The sequence below is a fragment of the Ranitomeya variabilis genome, chromosome 4 (genome assembly GCF_051348905.1).
Source record: "Ranitomeya variabilis isolate aRanVar5 chromosome 4, aRanVar5.hap1, whole genome shotgun sequence".
Taxonomy (NCBI): domain Eukaryota; kingdom Metazoa; phylum Chordata; class Amphibia; order Anura; family Dendrobatidae; genus Ranitomeya; species Ranitomeya variabilis.
The window spans coordinates 632927492-632944148 of record NC_135235.1 but is presented as its reverse complement, the minus strand read 5'-3'; the positions used below and the strand labels follow the sequence as shown (position 1 = coordinate 632944148).

The window sequence follows — 16657 nt, the reverse complement described above, 5'->3', positions numbered from 1 at the left end:
CGTACACCTCGTACACACACGGCTACGCTCCGTACACCTCGTACACACACGGCTACGCTCCGTACACCTCGTACACACACGGCTACGCTCCGTACACCTCGTACACACACGGCTACGCTCCGTACACCTCGTACACACACGGCTACGCTCCGTACACCTCGTACACACACGGCTACGCTCCGTACACCTCATACACACACGGCTACGCTCCGTACACCTCGTACACACACGGCTACGCTCCGTACACCTCGTACACACACGGCTACGCTCCGTACACCTCGTACACACACGGCTACGCTCCGTACACCTCGTACACACACGGCTACGCTCTGTACACCTCGTACACACACGGCTACGCTCCGTACACCTTGCACACACGGCTCCGCTCCGTATACCTCATACACACGGCTCCGCTCCGTACACGGAGTACGGTGCAAGGTGTACGGAGCGGAGCCATGTGTGTACGAGGTATACGGAGCGGAGCCGTGTGTGCAAGGTGTACGGAGCGGAGCCGTGTGCAAGGTGTACGGAGCGGAGCCGTGTGTGCAAGGTGTACGGAGCGGAGCCGTGTGTGTACGAGGTGTACGGAGCGGAGCCATGTGTGTACGAGGTGTACGGAGCGGAGCCGTGTGTGCAAGGTGTACGGAGCGGAGCCGTGTGTGTACGAGGTGTACGGAGCGGAGCCGTGTGTGTACGAGGTGTACGGAGCGGAGCCGTGTGTGTACGAGGTGTACGGAGCGGAGCCGTGTGTGTACGAGGTGTACGGAGCGGAGCCGTGTGTGTACGAGGTGTACGGAGCGGAGCCGTGTGTGTACGAGGTGTACGGAGCGGAGCCGTGTGTGTACGAGGTGTACGGAGCGGAGCCGTGTGTGTACGAGGTGTACGGAGCGGAGCCGTGTGTGTACGAGGTGTACGGAGCGGAGCCGTGTGTGTACGAGGTGTACGGAGCGGAGCCGTGTGTGTACGAGGTGTACGGAGCGGAGCCGTGTGTGTACGAGGTGTACGGAGCGGAGCCGTGTGTGTACGAGGTGTACGGAGCGGAGCCGTGTGTGTACGAGGTGTACGGAGCGTAGCCGTGTGTGTACGAGGTATACGGAGCGGAGCCGTGTGTGCAAGGTGTACGGAGCGGAGCCGGGTGTGTACGAGGTGTACGGAGGGGAGCCGCATGTGCAATGTGTACGGAGCTCAGCCGCGTGTGTAGGAGTAACTATGTGTGGCCATTATACTGTAGGCAATATCATGTATGGCCAATTGTACAGTATGGAGCATCATGTGTGGCCATTGTACAGTATAGAGCACTATGTGTGGCCATTGTACAGTATGGACAGGGGCGTAACTACCGCGGTTGCAGCGGTCGCCACTGCGACCGGGCCCGGCAGGTCAGGGGCCCGTGGCCGGCAGGTCAGAGCAGGGCCGGACTGGCCATCGGGCACTTCTGGCAAATGCCAGAAGAGCCGGTGCCAGTCATGGGCTGCTCGATCCGCCGCCACCGACTCACCCCCCCCGCCGTCGCATTCAACTATACCGGCGTCTATGACGCCGGTACAGTTAAATGCAATGACGGAGGAGAGAGCATCTACAGACGCTCCCTCTCCCATCATTCCCCGCTCTGCCTCTGACACTGCAGGTGCGCGATGACGTCATATCATCGCGCACCTGCTGTGTCCCGGGCAGACTGCAGCCGAGCCTGAGATCGGAGCAGGAAGCAACGCTGGCAAGAGGAAAGGTAAGGAGAGTGTTTTTTTGTTTTTTTACTGGACTGTGGGGGCATTCTCGGGGGGGGCGAGAGATGCGGGCTGTGCTGGATAGACCACTGTGCGGGCTGTGCTGGATAGACCACTGTGCGGGCTGTGCTGGATAGACCACTGTGCGGGCTGTGCTGGATAGACCACTGTGCGGGCTGTGCTGGCACCCAACACCATATTGCAGTGCAGGGGATTCCTCCTGCACAGCAACAGTCCGAGGCGTATCTAGGGGAAGGGGGCAGCCGGGGCACGTGAGAGACAGGAAGCAGCTCCAGTCATCACGATGAGACAGCTTCTCAATCTGTTTTTTCCCCCTCATACATCTCATGTACCTCTGAATGAGATCGTATTTAAGAGAAAGCCAAAATAACCCCGGGACAGAAGGCGAGAGCAGGGGGGAGGTGCGGGACAGAGCCGCTTTAGTCAGGAGAAGCTGAGGAGCTGCAGCCGGTTTACATCAGCCACCCCTGTACCAGAGAGGAGATTGTGAGTTGTGTATATGAGCTGGTATCTCTGATGTGTGTGTGTGTGTGTGTGTGTGTGTGTGTGTGTGTGTGTGTGTGTGTGTGTGTGTGTGTGATATCTGTAGTATGTGTGTGTGTGATATCTGTAGTGTGTGTGTGATAACTGTAGTATGTGTGTGATATCTGTAATATGATGTGCGTGTGTGTGATATCTGTAGTGTGTGTGTGATAACTGATGTGTGTGTGTGTGATATCTGTAGTGTGTGTGTGATAACTGATGTGTGTGTATGTGTGATATCTGTAGTGTGTGTGATAACTGATGTGTGTGTGTGATATCTGTAGTATGATGTGTGTGTGTGTGTGTGTGTGTGTGATATCTGTAGTATGTGTGTGTGTGAGGCAGCGGCGTAACTACCACGGTCACAGCTGCAAGCGGCTCTGGCAGGTCAGGGGGCCGTGTGTCCCCTTGAGCCTGTCTCCCTTATGCTTGTGTCCCCATGTGCCAGTCTCCCTTGCCCATTAGTCCCTGTGTGTCCCCATGTGCCTGTCTCCTATGTCCCCTTGTGCTTGTGTCAGTCTCCTTTGTCCCCTTGTGCTTGTGTCAGTCTCCTTCGCCCACTAGTCCCTGTGTGTCAGTCTCCCTTTCCCACTTGTCCCTGTGTGTCCCCTTGTGCTTGTATCCCTTGTGTCAGTCTCTTGCCCACTAGTCCCTGTGTGTCCTCTTGTGCCTGTCTCCCTTGTCCCCTTGTGCTTGTCCCTTGTCCCCGTGTGTCCCCGTGTGCCAGTCTCCCTTGTCCACTAGTCCCCATGTGCCCTGTGTGTCAGTCTCCCTTGCCCACTTGTCCCCATGTGCCCCTTGTGTCAGTCTCCATTGTCCCCTTGTGTCAGTCTCCCTTGCCCACTAGTCCCCTTGTAACCTTCTCCCCTGCCTCCTAGCCCCCATGTGTCCCCTTGTGCCTGTCTTCCTTGCCCACTTGTGCCCTCTCCCCTGCCCCCTAGTCACCATTTGCTCGTGTCTTTCTCACTGCCCCTGTATGGAGGGGCTGCATTATACTATGAGGGGGGCTGCATTGTATTCTATGGGGGTTACATTGAATTTTATGGCGGGGGGGGGGCCCCATTTGGAAGTTCGCACCGGGGCCCATAACTTTGTAGTTACGCCACTGAATATCAGGAGAGTTTGTCAAAGGCAAAAGAATGGTAAAAGGCAAAATCTGAGGTCAGGCAACAAAGATCTAAATAGCTGAATACAAGGCACACACACACAACCGAGCAAAGCTAAGACTGGCAATAGTCTGACCATTGTCAATCAGCTAAATAGCCAGATAATCACCCAGAATGGTTGACACCTGGATGAAACCCAGCCAGATTGGGAGGTTGGGTTATCAATACTATTTGCCCAGCATGCCCCTGCTTCTGATTGGGCAGCTGAGCTGTCGTTCACAATACTGACAGCCCCGCATTCCCCTGATTCTCTAAGGCAGCTGAGCTGTCGCTCACTGCATCCCTAGGACACATTGAGTGGTGGAAACGTGACACCAATTGATGGAAAAATGTTAAAGAATGTTTCTTCCTGTAGCACCAATGTACCATGTATAAAACTTCCTGCACATCACCAATGGGATTATTTCAGCCTCTGTCAATTCCATCTCGCCCTCCTGCGGTTCCATATATATGTACTTTATTGCTGATTTACTAGTTTCAAAAGAGAAGAGTTCCATCTTAGTCGTGCCTGACCGACTCACCAAAGCAGCACATTTTGTTCCTTGTATGGATTTGCCCTCTGTTAAGGACACTGCTGATCTCATAATTCAGAATGTGTTTTGTCCTCACGGCATTTCAGATAAAGTTGCCTTTGATCGACAGACACCATTCTTTGCAAATTTGGGTTATTATCAAAGTATTCTTCCCAATTTTCCCAGAGAAACTTCTTTTTCTGCGGCCACTGACACAATACAATCTCTCCTACAGAATCTGGAAGTGCTAAAAGCCACGGTAAGAATTGTGAAGTAGAATAAAAGGAGGCAGTGGACAAATCTCACTGACATTATCCAAGCTTCCAAGTGAAGGATGAAATGTTGCTTTCTACAAAGAATTTGAAACTTCATATTCCTTCACCAAAACTGGGTAAAAAATGTGTCGGTCTTTTCAAAATTAGTAGACAAGGTAGCTCAGTAGCTTTCCATCTACAACTTCTCAAAACAATGAAGATACATCCAATGTTCCATGTTACTTACTGAAGCTATTTGTTCCAAATCCTTTTCCAGGACGCAGTCTACCTCCTCCTGATCCTATTAGACTGGATGGACAAGAACATTATACTGTCAAAAAAATTCTGGACTCCAGAATATTTAGAAACAGGTTGCAGTAGTTAATAAAATGGCAAGGATATGGCCCTGAGGATAATTCCTGGGAACCTGTAGAAAATATGAATGCTCCCCACTGCTTAAAGAGTTTGACCATAGATGGGGGAATAATGTCAGGATTCTGTTGTACTTCTACCAAATAACCACTAGTGTCTGCTATTATTCACTTTGCAAAATTATGCTGCAATTATACTCCTTATAAGTGGAGGCTGTTATTGTGTTTTTGCCATTGCATTTTACCATCATGTCAGTTTCTGAACCTGTGGAAGCCGTCTTGTTTCTTGTTTCTTTGGGCCTACTTAAAGCCACATGGAACACTCATTCATTGCTTGAGAATTGTGTCAAGCTGTTGTCTAGTTCGAGCCTACTGCTCCTGAATTGTCTTACTCAGACTGTTCTTACTCATCTCTGGATTGTTTCTACAACTCCCATTGCTGTACCCTTCTCAGTTATTTCACCAATATTGTAAAACAGTGTGCGTTGTACAATTGCAACAGTGAAATAAGGTTAGTGCAGTATTCTGGAAATAATACAGAGATTCAATTGACTCGTAGAGAAAGACCGAAAAGAGGTGCCAGCGGTAGAGCTAGTGATATTGATCAGGGACATAGTATAAATGGGCGGACATCTTTTTTTGCTTCTTTTGAATTTTTTTTCTAAATTCTTCATGCACTATAAATCAGCAAGCCATCACAATATTTGTCAAAGAAATTGAAATCTGAACTTGGTGTCAGTCAAAGAAAAAGTGCTTGTTACAAACAAATTTTTCAATTTCTTGTATATTAATTTTTATAAAGGGGGGACAATTGTATTTTAAACAATACTCACTAAAATTAACCAAAATCAAGACATTTAACTGTGACTGTGGATCGCCGTGGGGTACTCGGTACTGGGTCCTGCGGTTCACAGGGGGATGTCACGGTAGCTGACCCGGTCCGTGGCCCTGGGACATCTGTATAGAAGGGGAAAGGTCTTTAAAGGGATATAGTTTGTGTTCGTGATGCCACCTGTGGTATTCGGTCAGGATGACCGACGCTGCTTTAAGGGGTCCGCTGGGGTGATGTTATGGCAGCTAGATGGTATACCTTTCCACAGGTGAAGTATGTCCCCAGGGCTTCCCGGTGTGTAGATGGTGGTATGGTTAGAGGCGCAGAGAGGAACGAGGACACAAGGTTGCAGTCTCTTTACCTTTATTGAAGCATCCACAGTCCAGGACACCAGATCACAGGGCAGGCAGAGTCTGGCCAGTTTGGAGGCAAGTCCAGAGTCCCCTTGTCCAGGTGGAAATCAGTAGCCTTCCCTTGCGCTGCAGTGGTGTAGTCCCTTACTGCCTATGGCTTCACATAAGGGTCTCACAGATGTAGTGTTTCTCTCTATTCCCCGTAGTTGGATAGGACAAAACTCGTATGACTGGTGGCTTGAGGCTGTTTATAGGGACTCTAGCACGCCCCAGCCTCTGAGGGGTGCCACCTTATCGCCTGGGTGTAGGTGCGGACAGGTAACTTGCAATTAGCTGTCCTGCCGGTCTCTGAAGTAAAGCATAAAGATCCTTACTCCCTCGGTGTTCTGGCTACTGGGCTTCTGCGCCTCAGAGGGAGGCAGCCTATTCGGGGCTGGTCCCCCTCTGGTATTCTCTCCTTTGCTCTGACTTCCTTCACGCTTGCTGCAATACAGTTCTGCCTTCTGAATGTCTCTTGGAGCTGCAGCTCTAAGGGCATGCACAGCTCCTTGGACCCTCTGTCTTCCTCAGACTCTGGTCTGGAACTCCCTCCAGAACTCCTGACTGGAGCTCTGACAGGAACTGACTCCTGTCTGGAACTCTCCTAACTTTCCCTGCAGACTAGGTGGTCTGGAGTGTGAAATGTGTTGCATGTTTCTGATACCTGGATGCAGTTATCCCTCTTTGCCTCCAAACGTAGCATCACTCTCCCCGAGAGGAAAGCAATACCACTGCAACGACCAGGACCCTGGGACGCCGCAACTGTCTACCTCACTGTGGTGTGTGTGTGATACATTTTTTAAAATTGCCAACTGTTTTACTAGTCAAAATTCACATATGTATATTCCATACCAATACTCCTGTTTTTGTTGACTTTTCAAACATGTAACTAACCCCCAAAATTCTTGTTAATTTTAGTTTAAAGAAAAATAGCAAATTAATAAATAGAATCCAGACATTTAACTGCGCATATCTAATGCTAATAAAGTAGCATTTTAAAGTTTCTGGCTTTTTGGACATGTACCTACCTACCCATTATGTCGTCTTTTGGCATTTTTGAGAAAGGAGAATAATTTAGATTGAAAAGATGAACTTTTGTCAAATATAGGGTTGTAAAAAATGTATGGTAAAATAAATAATGGCAATGAACATGGTAGTGTAAAAGACTAAAATGCATATCATAGCTAAGAATGTAGGAACTGCAGAAGCACTACCATCACTGGTACCAGCCAACTGGGCAGTAGTACGCGCAAAAGCAGGTCACAATTGGCTCCCTTTGCCTCCAGAAAGCATGTGAGTTGGGAGAATGCAGAGGACATTATTACATTTTATGGCACATCTCTGTCCTCAGTCACAGGAGTATGATATTACCTTTCACAGTAACACCGTCAGTTTGTGTTCGTGTTCTGCACAGTCCCCAGTCACCATAACAGTTAATCTTTTACATTGCGGACATTTAAATTTATCAATGACATTTCAGTTTGTTCTGACCCCTAGTCCCCTAAGCCATAGCACTCCAGGTCTAGAGAATATGTTTAACAACACTGGCACATGACTTATTCCTTCCAAAGACCATACTGAGGAATAGGGGCCACTCATTACAGGTGGAAGAAAGGAGATTCTGGCAGCTAAATAGGAAAGGGTTCTTTACAGTTAGAGCAGTCAGACTGTGGAATGCCGACCACAAAAGGTAGTAATGGCAGACACTATATCAGCTTTTAAAAAAGGGCTGGATGATTTCCTTACTACACATAGCATTGCAGGTTATACACACGTAGTCAAAATTGTTGGTACCCCTCGTTTAATGACAGAAAAACCCACAGTGGTCACAGAAATAACTTGAATCTGACAAGTACTATATAAAAAATCTATGAAAATGAACAAATGAAAGTCAGACATTGCTTTTCAACCATGCTCCCGCAGAATAAAAAAAAATAAAATGAAGCTCATGAAATAGGCCCGGACAGAAATGATGGTACCCTTAACTTAATATTTTGTTGCACAACCTTTTGAGGCAATCACTGCAATCAAACGATTCCTGTAACTGTCAATGAGACTTCTGCACCTCTTGACAGGTACTTTAGTCCACTCCTCAAGAGCAAACTGCTCCAGTTGTCTCCAGTTTGAAGGTTGCCTTTTCCAGATGGCATGTTTCAGCTCTTTCCAAAGATGCTCAATAGATTTAAGTCAGGGCTCATATTTTCCTCTTAGCCATTCTTGGGTGTTTTTAGCTCTGTGTTTTGGGTCATTATCCTGTTGCAAGACCCATGACTTGCAACTGAGACCAAGCTTTCTGACACTGGGCAGCACATTTCGCTCTAGAATCCCTTGAGGATAAGGAGTGATCCTTATCTATGAACTGTTTCAATATTTATAGACACAACTGCTTATCACTCTCACATAATGGTAGTTCTGCTTCAAGTCACATGTCTTATCTATGGCATTATTTCTGGGCTGTATTGTGCATAAATATGTGATTCTTCAGAATTTGTATGAGTCTAAGCCTGATGAAGGGACCGAAGTAATCTCGAAAGCTTGCAATTTGTTACCATCTTTCCAGTTAGCCATTAAAAAGTATCAGTCACTGAGGACTCTCTCAATTCTAAATGTACTCAGCCTGGCTCATAGCTGTAAATCATTCAGCTGCCGCTATGAAAACAAAATCTCCAAACACTAACAAATACTCGGAGGTCACCCGAGCGTGCTCGGGAAAACCCGAGCTACGAGTACACTCGCTCATCACTAGTCCCTAATTCTTTTAGTTCACTGTTTAAACACCTGCCTGTGGATAGCTATATGCACAGTATGTAAAGTCTAAAATGGGGGAGCCACACCCCTGTATGTATAATGTGCAAAAAAACTAAAGCAAACCCCCCAAAATTAGCCAGCACCCATGTTGGTATAAGTGCAGTGTGTAGGTGCACATTCTATGTTAAAAACAGCTGACATGTCCCGTCTTTGATGTGGGCTCACCGCCGGAACCCGCATCAAAGGAAGAGATGCAACCTCCGCAGTACAAGTACGGCGGATGTCGTGAAGGGTTTAATAGAAAAGTGAAAATTTGAGAGGACAGATCCTGGTGGCCTAATACTACAATCTATTAGTCCCTCTTCTGTAGTTTATTGTCTTAATCTGTCAATGATTGAATTGTATTACAGTTTGCATGGAAATGCTATAATGTATAGAATAAAATAAACAGTAATATAATTTCAATGTAATGTTACTGAAAAAATAAAATAATTTGTATTCTTGGCAGATGACTGTACCAGGAGCTCAGAGGGACGTCAAATATTCTCAGAATTTGCAGCTGATAATGTTGGTATCACACCAGATACTTGTGAAGACCGTGACATTGTACCAGATACACCTCAAGACCTTCTCAGAAAATATCTGTCATCTGATGTTTTTCAACAGGTCCTTTTTTCTGCTTCATCAAAGAGAAATACGCAAAACAAAAATCACAGAAGGACAGTTGAACATAAAATAGCTCACATAGGGGAGAAACCATTTTCTTGTTCAGAATGTGAGAAATGTTTTAATAGAAAAACAAATTTTGTTAGACATCTGAGAATCCACACAGGGGAGAAGCCATTTTCATGTTCAGAATGTGGGAAAGGTTTCAATACTAAATCAGTACTTGTTACACATCAGAGGTGTCACACTGGGGAGAAGCCATTTTCTTGCTCAGAATGTGGGAAATGTTTTACAGGGAAATCAAATCTGGTTACACATCAGATAATTCACTCGCGCAAAAAGGCATTTTCATGCTCCGAATGTGGGAACTCTTTTAAACAAAAATCAGTTTTAATTGTGCATCAAAGAATTCACACAGGGCAGAAGCCATATTCATGTTCGGAATGTTGGAAATGTTTTACACTAAAACATCACCTTGTTCAACATCAAGTAACTCACACCAGGAAGAAGCCATTTTCATGTGTCAAATGTGGAAAATGTTTTTCACAGAAGCCATATTCATGTTCAAATTGTGGGAAATGTTATTCCGATAATTCAGCTACTAGAGATCGGAAAAGTCACACGGGGGAGAAGCCATTTTGGTGTTCAGAATGTGGGAAATGTTTTGCAGGGAAATCCAAACTTGTTGTACATCAGAGAAGTCACACGGGGGAGAAGCCATTTTCGTGTTCAGAATGTGGGAATTGCTTTAGTCGAAAAACAAATCTTGTTAGACATCTGAGGATTCACACAGGGGAGAAGCCATTTTCGTGTTCAGAATGTGGGAAATGTTTTACAGTAAAACATCACCTTGTTCAACATCAAAGAACTCACACAGGAATGAAGCCATTTTCATGTGTCAATTGTGGAAAATGTTTTTCAGAGAAGCCATATTCATGTTCAAATTGTGGGAAATGTTTTTCCGATAATTCAGATACTAGAGATCGGAAAATTCACACAGGGGAGAAGACATTTTCGTGTTCAGAATGTGGGAAATGTTTTGCAAAAAAATCCAAACTTGTTCTACATCAGAGAAGTCACACAGTGGAGCAGCCATTTTCATGTTCGAATTGTGGGAAATGTTTTTCCAAAAATTCAGATCTTATTAGACACTGGAGAACTCATATAGGGGTGAAGCCCCCCATGTTCAAATTGAGGGAAATGTTTTTCCAGTAATTCAGCTCTTATTAGACCTTGGATAACTCACACGGGAGAAACCATTTTTTGTGTTCAAATTGTGGGAAATAATTTAATCGGAAAAAAGTTAGACAAAAACTGGTTCCCTGAAAAATCCCAACAGGAAAATTGCCCACAGGAAAAATGCTCACACGGAAAATTACCCACATGGAAAATTGCCCACATGGTAAAATTGCCCCCACAGAAAATTGCTAATTACAGCATCACAAAGTTTCAGAATTATGATATTTGAGGTGCAAGGTGAGGATGTTCCCATGATATGTGATCAATTTGTGACTTACAGTTGACCTAGTGCAAAACTGCACAAATGATGAAGATCTGTGGTTTGTAGCAGTCTGTCATTGTCAGCAATAGATAGATATAGTGTGCTCTCATCTCTCACTGATTCTGCCTTACTCCCCCCACTAGCCCTGAACCGGAGCACATGCAGAATCAGCAGCAGTGTGATCCAGAGGAGCCATCACTGCTATCAGTACTCACAAAAGTATCACTGTATTATCTGTGGAGTTACATGGAACTGCAGGTCACATCTAATACATTATCATCTCAGTGGCAGCCCACCAAAAGCAGGGTGCTGCTGGCAGATATAGTTGGTCCTCTAAGCCCAGAAGGCACAGCAGAAAAGTAAGATTCTGTCACTTGTACCACCTTGTGTTTTTGCTGAGACTGTATGATATGTTTTTGTAGTGGTGTAACTGGAGTCTGATGGGTCCCAGTGAGAAAATTGGGACCTGACCCCCCACACACACACACATTAGTAAGATGTATGGGCCCCTGTAGTGTTCTAAATTATATAAAGACTTATGAATTGCCCCCCTCCCCCTTCATTATGTAGTAATGTCCCCCATCCTGGTATATATGCCCATCATCCTAGTGAATATGTCTGTATCCTAGTATATATGTCCCAGTGCTGGTATATATGGTCCCCATCCTGGTATGCATGGTCCCCAATCCTAGTGTATGTGTTTTTGTTTTTAATTATGCATTAGGGGCAGAACGGGGCCAAATACATAAATAAAAACAAAAACCGTCTACTCACCTTTCCTCTGCTCCCACGTCGCCCAGTGTCTTTTGTAGTCACCGCACAGCCGGCAGTGTGCTCCACTGTCATGCGCCGCGCCCTGTGGCTGCACCTCCGACGTCAGCTCACAGCCACTGCATCGGCAGCATGTAACGCAGTGCAGGGACCCAACAGGTCTCTGCAACATAATGCATGTCATACTCAAGGAGAATAGCTAATTTGCAGTAAAATGGCTAATTTGCAGGTTTGCAATGATTGTCTACTAAACCGGAGTTATTGTTGTTATTAGACCTCCTTAATAAACTGTTCTTAATAAACTTGTGGTTAATTTTCTGTGTGGTCAATTTTCGCCGACATTCTTCTGTCCTGCAGAGCATCTCACCTATAACTCTACACTATTCTCCTGCCCGGCCGAGCATCTCACCTATAACTCTATACTATTCTCCTGCCCAGCAGAGCATCTCACCTATAACTCTATACTATTCTCCTGCCCGGCAGAGCATCTCACCTATAACTCTACACTATTCTCCTGCCCGGCAGAGCATCTCACCTATAACTCTACACTATTCTCCTGCCGGGCCGAGCATCTCACCTATAACTCTATACTATTCTCCTGCCCTGCAGAGCATCTCACCTATAACTCTATACTATTCTCCTGCCCAGCAGAGCATCTCACCTATAACTCTATACTATTCTCCTGCGCAGCAGAGCATCTCACCTATAACTCTATACTATTCTCCTGCCCAGCAGAGTATCTCACCTCTAAACTATTCTCCTGCCCAGCAGAGCATCTCACCTATAACTCTATACTATTCTCCTGCCCGGCAGAGCATCTCACCTATAACTCTATACTATTCTCCTGCCCAGCAGAGCATCTCACCTCTAACTAAACTATTCTCCTGCCCAGCAGAGCATCTCACCTATAACTCTATACTATTCTCCTGCCCAGCAGAGTATCTCACCTCTAAACTATTCTCCTGCCCAGCAGAGCATCTCACCTATAACTCTATACTATTCTCCTGCCCAGCAGAGCATCTCACCTATAACTATACTATTCTCCTGCCCGGCAGAGCATCTCACCTATAACTATATACTATTCTCCTGCCCAGCAGAGCATCTCACCTTTAACTCTATACTATTCTCCTGCCCAGCAGAGCATCTCACCTATAAGGGTATGTGTCCACGTTCAGGATTGCATCAGGATTTGGTCAGGATTTTTCATCAGTATTTGTAAGCCAAAACCAGGAGTGGAACAATTAGAGGAAAATTATAATAGAAACATATGCACCACTTTTGCATTTATCACCCACTCCTGGTTTTGGCTTACAAATACTGATGAAAAATCCTGATCAAATCCTGATGCAATCCTGAACGTGGACACATACCCTAACTCTATACTATTCTCCTGCCCGGCAGAGCATCTCACCTATAGCTCTATACTATTCTGCCCGGCAGAGCATCTCACCTATAACTCTATACTATTCTCCTGCCCGGCAGAGCATCTCACCTATAACTATACTATTCTCCTGCCCGGCAGAGCATCTCACCTATAACTCTATACTATTCTGCCCGGCAGAGCATCTCGCCTATAACTCTATACTATTCTCCTGCCCGGCAGAGCATCTCACCTATAGCTCTATACTATTCTCCTGCCCGGCAGAGCATCTCGCCTATAACTCTATACTATTCTCCTGCCCGGCAGAGCATCTCGCCTATAACTCTATACTATTCTCCTGCCCGGCAGAGCATCTCACCTATAACTCTATACTATTCTCCTGCCCGGTCAGAGCATCTCACCTATAACTATGCTATTCTCCTGCCCGGCAGAGCATCTCACCTATAACTTTTTAAGACATGAGCTCTTAAAACTGATACCTTTGTGTTTTGAACTATATTTTATTATTTACAAGTTAAAATCTTGCCTTTGAACCTATGGAATTGAGAAGAGCTGGCATTTGTATAGTCAATGAAAAATTACAGTGTACATAGTATAGTTGAGAGCTGTTACCGGCAGGAATACATTCTTTACACTGTGAGCTGATATGATAGGTGCAAATTTTAATTGACAGCACATGGAAAGTCAGTGAGACAAAGCATGCAGGCACGTGCAGAGAGACAAAGTGACGCTGGAACATCTGGCAATGGACTGGCCATAGCTGGGCCATGGTGTCGCATGGCGGCGATGTAATGGCCCAATCAACAGTAACAGAGGCTTTTTATACATAATACAGACAATGAAAGCACATTGCGGCAAAAAGGGCATATACATGAAAACATCATGCTATGGGAAAAGCATGCATATATTTAACAATGGTTAAATGTCATGACTTTGAGGCTCTTTATGCCAAACTCCATTAGAACTCGTAGATCTCCATGTTCCTCTTAGCGATTGTAATCAAGAACATCACATGTTTATTTTCCAGTATCACTACAACAAATACACTTATTTATTACCATATGTTACCCTTTTTCATTTCAACTAACCTGTGTGATATGCCAGCTATACCTGCTAATGGCCATGATCTCATCTTGTGTCTGCAATCTATGACTTTCAGAAGTACATCTTATTAGCTTTATAGAAGTAGAATTAGTTTATAACTATGCACAAGATGGCTGCTAGAGCCAACATGGCAGCCAACATTATATTATGACTGTCCATTCTCTTACAAGTCCCCCTCTTGTACTTTACCAAGAGTACAACATACAGTGATGTAATATTCATGGGTGAATTATTGAAAATAAGATTATCGAGTTAATTTATCGCATTATGCGTGTGTGTGTGTGTGTGCGTGTAAGGGCGAAAATCCCGTAAAAAAGCACAAAAACAGAATAAAAAGCCATTAAAATATTAGTCCCACAAAAAATAAGCTCCATAATAATTAAGTCTTTTGTAACAAGTTTTGTATTTTTCTTCTCTTCTTTGGCTTCCGGATTTTCCTGACCTTCTCCCCCTCTCACACTATCAGAGTCCCACTGTATAGTGTGAAACATCTCCCAATCATTCAGTAAGCTCATGGTCCCAGGAGTCGAATATGAAAATCTTCCGCTGATCTGGGGAGAAGAAAAAAAAGTGGAGTATCAGTCCTTAACAGAAGTCTCAGTAAGATAGTTAAAAAGTGTTCACTGATCAATAGGAACAATTCTAACACCTTTGTGCCTTGGTTTGTTAACCCTGCACACTCCTAAAACTGTGAGGCCAATTCTTATGAGTAAGGCCGGAGTCACACTAGAGAGGAATACGGACGAGTGCTATACGAGAAAAAAATCACATAGCACTCGGACCACTGTTAATCTATGGGGCAGCTCCCATCACCGTATTTTTTCTCAGCCATATTATACGTGCGAGTGAAATCACAGCATGCTGCGATTTGCACCGTATATCGGCCGAGACTCACCAATGCAAGTCTGTGGGTGCGAGAAAAACTTGCACACCACACGGACCATCAGTGTGACTTATGAGAAATACGCACTGGTGTCTCTTGAAAAGCCGACAATTCAGTGCGGTGTACAGTAAAATCACACTGACAGGTTAAAATAGAGAGGACTTCCGGTTCCGGCGCTGAGGATGTAGCAGGCTGAAGGAACAGCTCCCACACCAAACAGAAACCCTACTAACAAATCTGCCGACATCTGCACCTCCTATGCAAGAGAAAGATTACCACTGGCCCCCACTCCACATCACCTATAAGGGCTGTCCCACACGTCCAGATAATTCCGGTACCGGAATAAATCGGTACCGGAGTTATCCGTGTCCGTGTGCCTGGGAACTCACGTAGGCCATACGTGCGGCACACGTGTGCCGCCCGTATGGCGAGTGGGTACCACACGGAGCGTGTGGTACCCACGCGTGTGGTACCCTGCATCGCGGATTCATAGAATAGTGTTTAAAATAAAGATCTATGTGTCCGCCGCCCCCCACCCCCTGTGCGCCCCCCCCGCTGTTCAGAAAATACTTACCTGCCTCCCTCGCTGCTTCCTGGTCTGGCCGTGGCTTCTAGTGTATGCGGTCACGTGGGGCCGATCATTTACAGTCATGAATATGTGGCTCCACCTCCCATAGGGGCGGAGCCGACTATTCATGATTGTAAATGATCGGCCCCACGTGACCGCATACAGTGGAAGCCGCAGGGCAGAGAGGAAGGAGTGACAGCCAACGAGGGACCGGGTGAGTATTTTCAGGACAGCGGGGGGGCGCACAGGGGGTGGGGGGGCGGCGGACACATAGATCTTTATTTTAAAAACTATTATTCATATTTTCTCTGCAGCAAACGCTGCTGCAGGGAACATATGAATCGCGGCTTCAGCACCAGTGGGGGGGACAGCGCTTACTGTAGCGCTGTCTCCTGCACGCACACGGACCCCAGACGGAGAACGTCCGTGTGAGGTCTGTGTTTTACATGGACCCATTGACTCTATTGGGTCCGTGTAATCCGTGCGCTCCCACGAACACTGACATGTCTCCGTGTTTGGCACACGGAGACACGGTCCGCAAAAAATCAATGACATCTGAACAGATGCATTGATTTTTATGGGTCTACGTGTGTCAGTGTCTCCGGTACGTGAGGAAACTGTCACCTCACGTACCGGAGCCACTGACGTGTGAAACCGGCCTAAAGGTCAGCCACTACAATCCTGGACCACACCTGAGACCCCAAGGGTCGTTGCTGGCTGCCTACGTGTGCAGCGAGGCCTGGAGGGGATGCTTTCCCCACAGTAAAACCCACTGTGACTAAAGGCACAAACCGACTAGCTGCACACAGAACCTCCCCCCCAAAAAAACACTGCTTACCGCAGTATAGCTGCTGAGTGCCGGAATTGGTCCATCTTACAGATGCGCCTTTTCTGGGGTGGCTGGGGGCAGATTTTTTTAGCCAGGGGGGCCAATGATCATGGTCCCTTTCTATTCTATTAATATCTGCCTTCAGTCACTGGCTTTCCTTCTCTGGCGCAGAAAATTGCGTGGGAGCCCACGACAGTTTTTTCCGTTAATACATTCCATTAGTAAATACATACAGGTCCCAAATTTTACACACACATACTACTAATAGTATTAGACACTGACATGTATAAATATAACTGTTCTGCATGGGTTTACTGTATGTAAACCATGTCTCCTATCCTTTCTGGTTCTGCAATGATTTTACAGAATCCGACAAATGAATTATCGGCTATTCTGCTATCTATCTCTCTAT

At 46.0% G+C, this 16657-nt stretch overlaps 1 protein-coding gene across 1 annotated transcript in view; it reads left to right on the top strand.

Moving 5' to 3' along the window:
- The window catches only part of LOC143768150 (uncharacterized), a 94149-nt gene extending 82302 nt beyond the window's left edge, over window positions 1–11847 (top strand). Inside the window, exon 14 of the mRNA XM_077256837.1 lies at window positions 9051–11847. Within this exon, the coding sequence (XP_077112952.1) occupies window positions 9051–10423 (1373 nt within the window). The 3' untranslated portion in view covers window positions 10424–11847. The remainder of the gene's footprint in view (window positions 1–9050) is intronic.
- Window positions 11848–16657: the final 4810 nt, after the last annotated feature.